The 551-nt window shown below is 73.0% G+C and overlaps 1 protein-coding gene across 1 annotated transcript in view; it reads left to right on the top strand.

The window, feature by feature from the left end:
* Window positions 1-395: 395 nt before the first annotated feature.
* PTTG1IP (pituitary tumor-transforming 1 interacting protein) overlaps window positions 396-551 on the top strand; it is a 21,837-nt gene continuing 21,681 nt past the window's right edge. Inside the window, exon 1 of the mRNA XM_008583439.1 lies at window positions 396-546. Within this exon, the coding sequence (XP_008581661.1) occupies window positions 432-546 (115 nt within the window). The 5' untranslated portion in view covers window positions 396-431. The remainder of the gene's footprint in view (window positions 547-551) is intronic.

Genomic DNA, 551 nt, shown 5'->3' with positions numbered 1-551 from the left:
GGGCCCGCCGTCGGCAGCATTAGCAGCGCTGGGGGCCGCCGACGGGACCCTTGCCACCCTGGGTCAAGGCCACAGAGCCCCAACCCAGAACACCGCGCCGCTCTGGTACATTGCGCCTCATCTCAGCCCCTCGGTCTAACAGCCCTCCTCTGCTGCGCAGGCGCACTGAGCCGCAGCCCATTCTTTCAGCCCGTCTCCGCGCAGGCGTGCTGGGTTTCAGCCAGCCCCTCAGCCCACCGCCCCTCCTCCGCTGCGCAGGCGCACTGAGCCGCATCCGCGCAGGCGGCAAGCTACAGGGCAAGGGGGCGGGGCGATCTGGATTCCGCGCTGCGCACTCGCCTGGCCCCGCCTCCCCGGCCCACTTCCGGTCAGAGGCGGCCGGGGCTGGCGTTGGAGTCGGGGAGTGGCTCTGACTGACCGAGCGACCGGCCATGGCGCCTGGCGGAGCTCGGGGGCCGACGCCGCGCTGGGTACTATCCCTCGGCGGCGCCGCGCTGTTCCTGCTGCTCATACCGGCGGCCGCCGCGCAGGAGCCGTCCGCAGCGGGTGAG

This window comes from Galeopterus variegatus, unplaced genomic scaffold (assembly GCF_000696425.1).
Source record: "Galeopterus variegatus unplaced genomic scaffold, G_variegatus-3.0.2 Scaffold2915, whole genome shotgun sequence".
Taxonomy (NCBI): Eukaryota; Metazoa; Chordata; class Mammalia; order Dermoptera; family Cynocephalidae; genus Galeopterus; species Galeopterus variegatus.
This window is presented reverse-complemented; position numbering and strand designations above follow the sequence as displayed.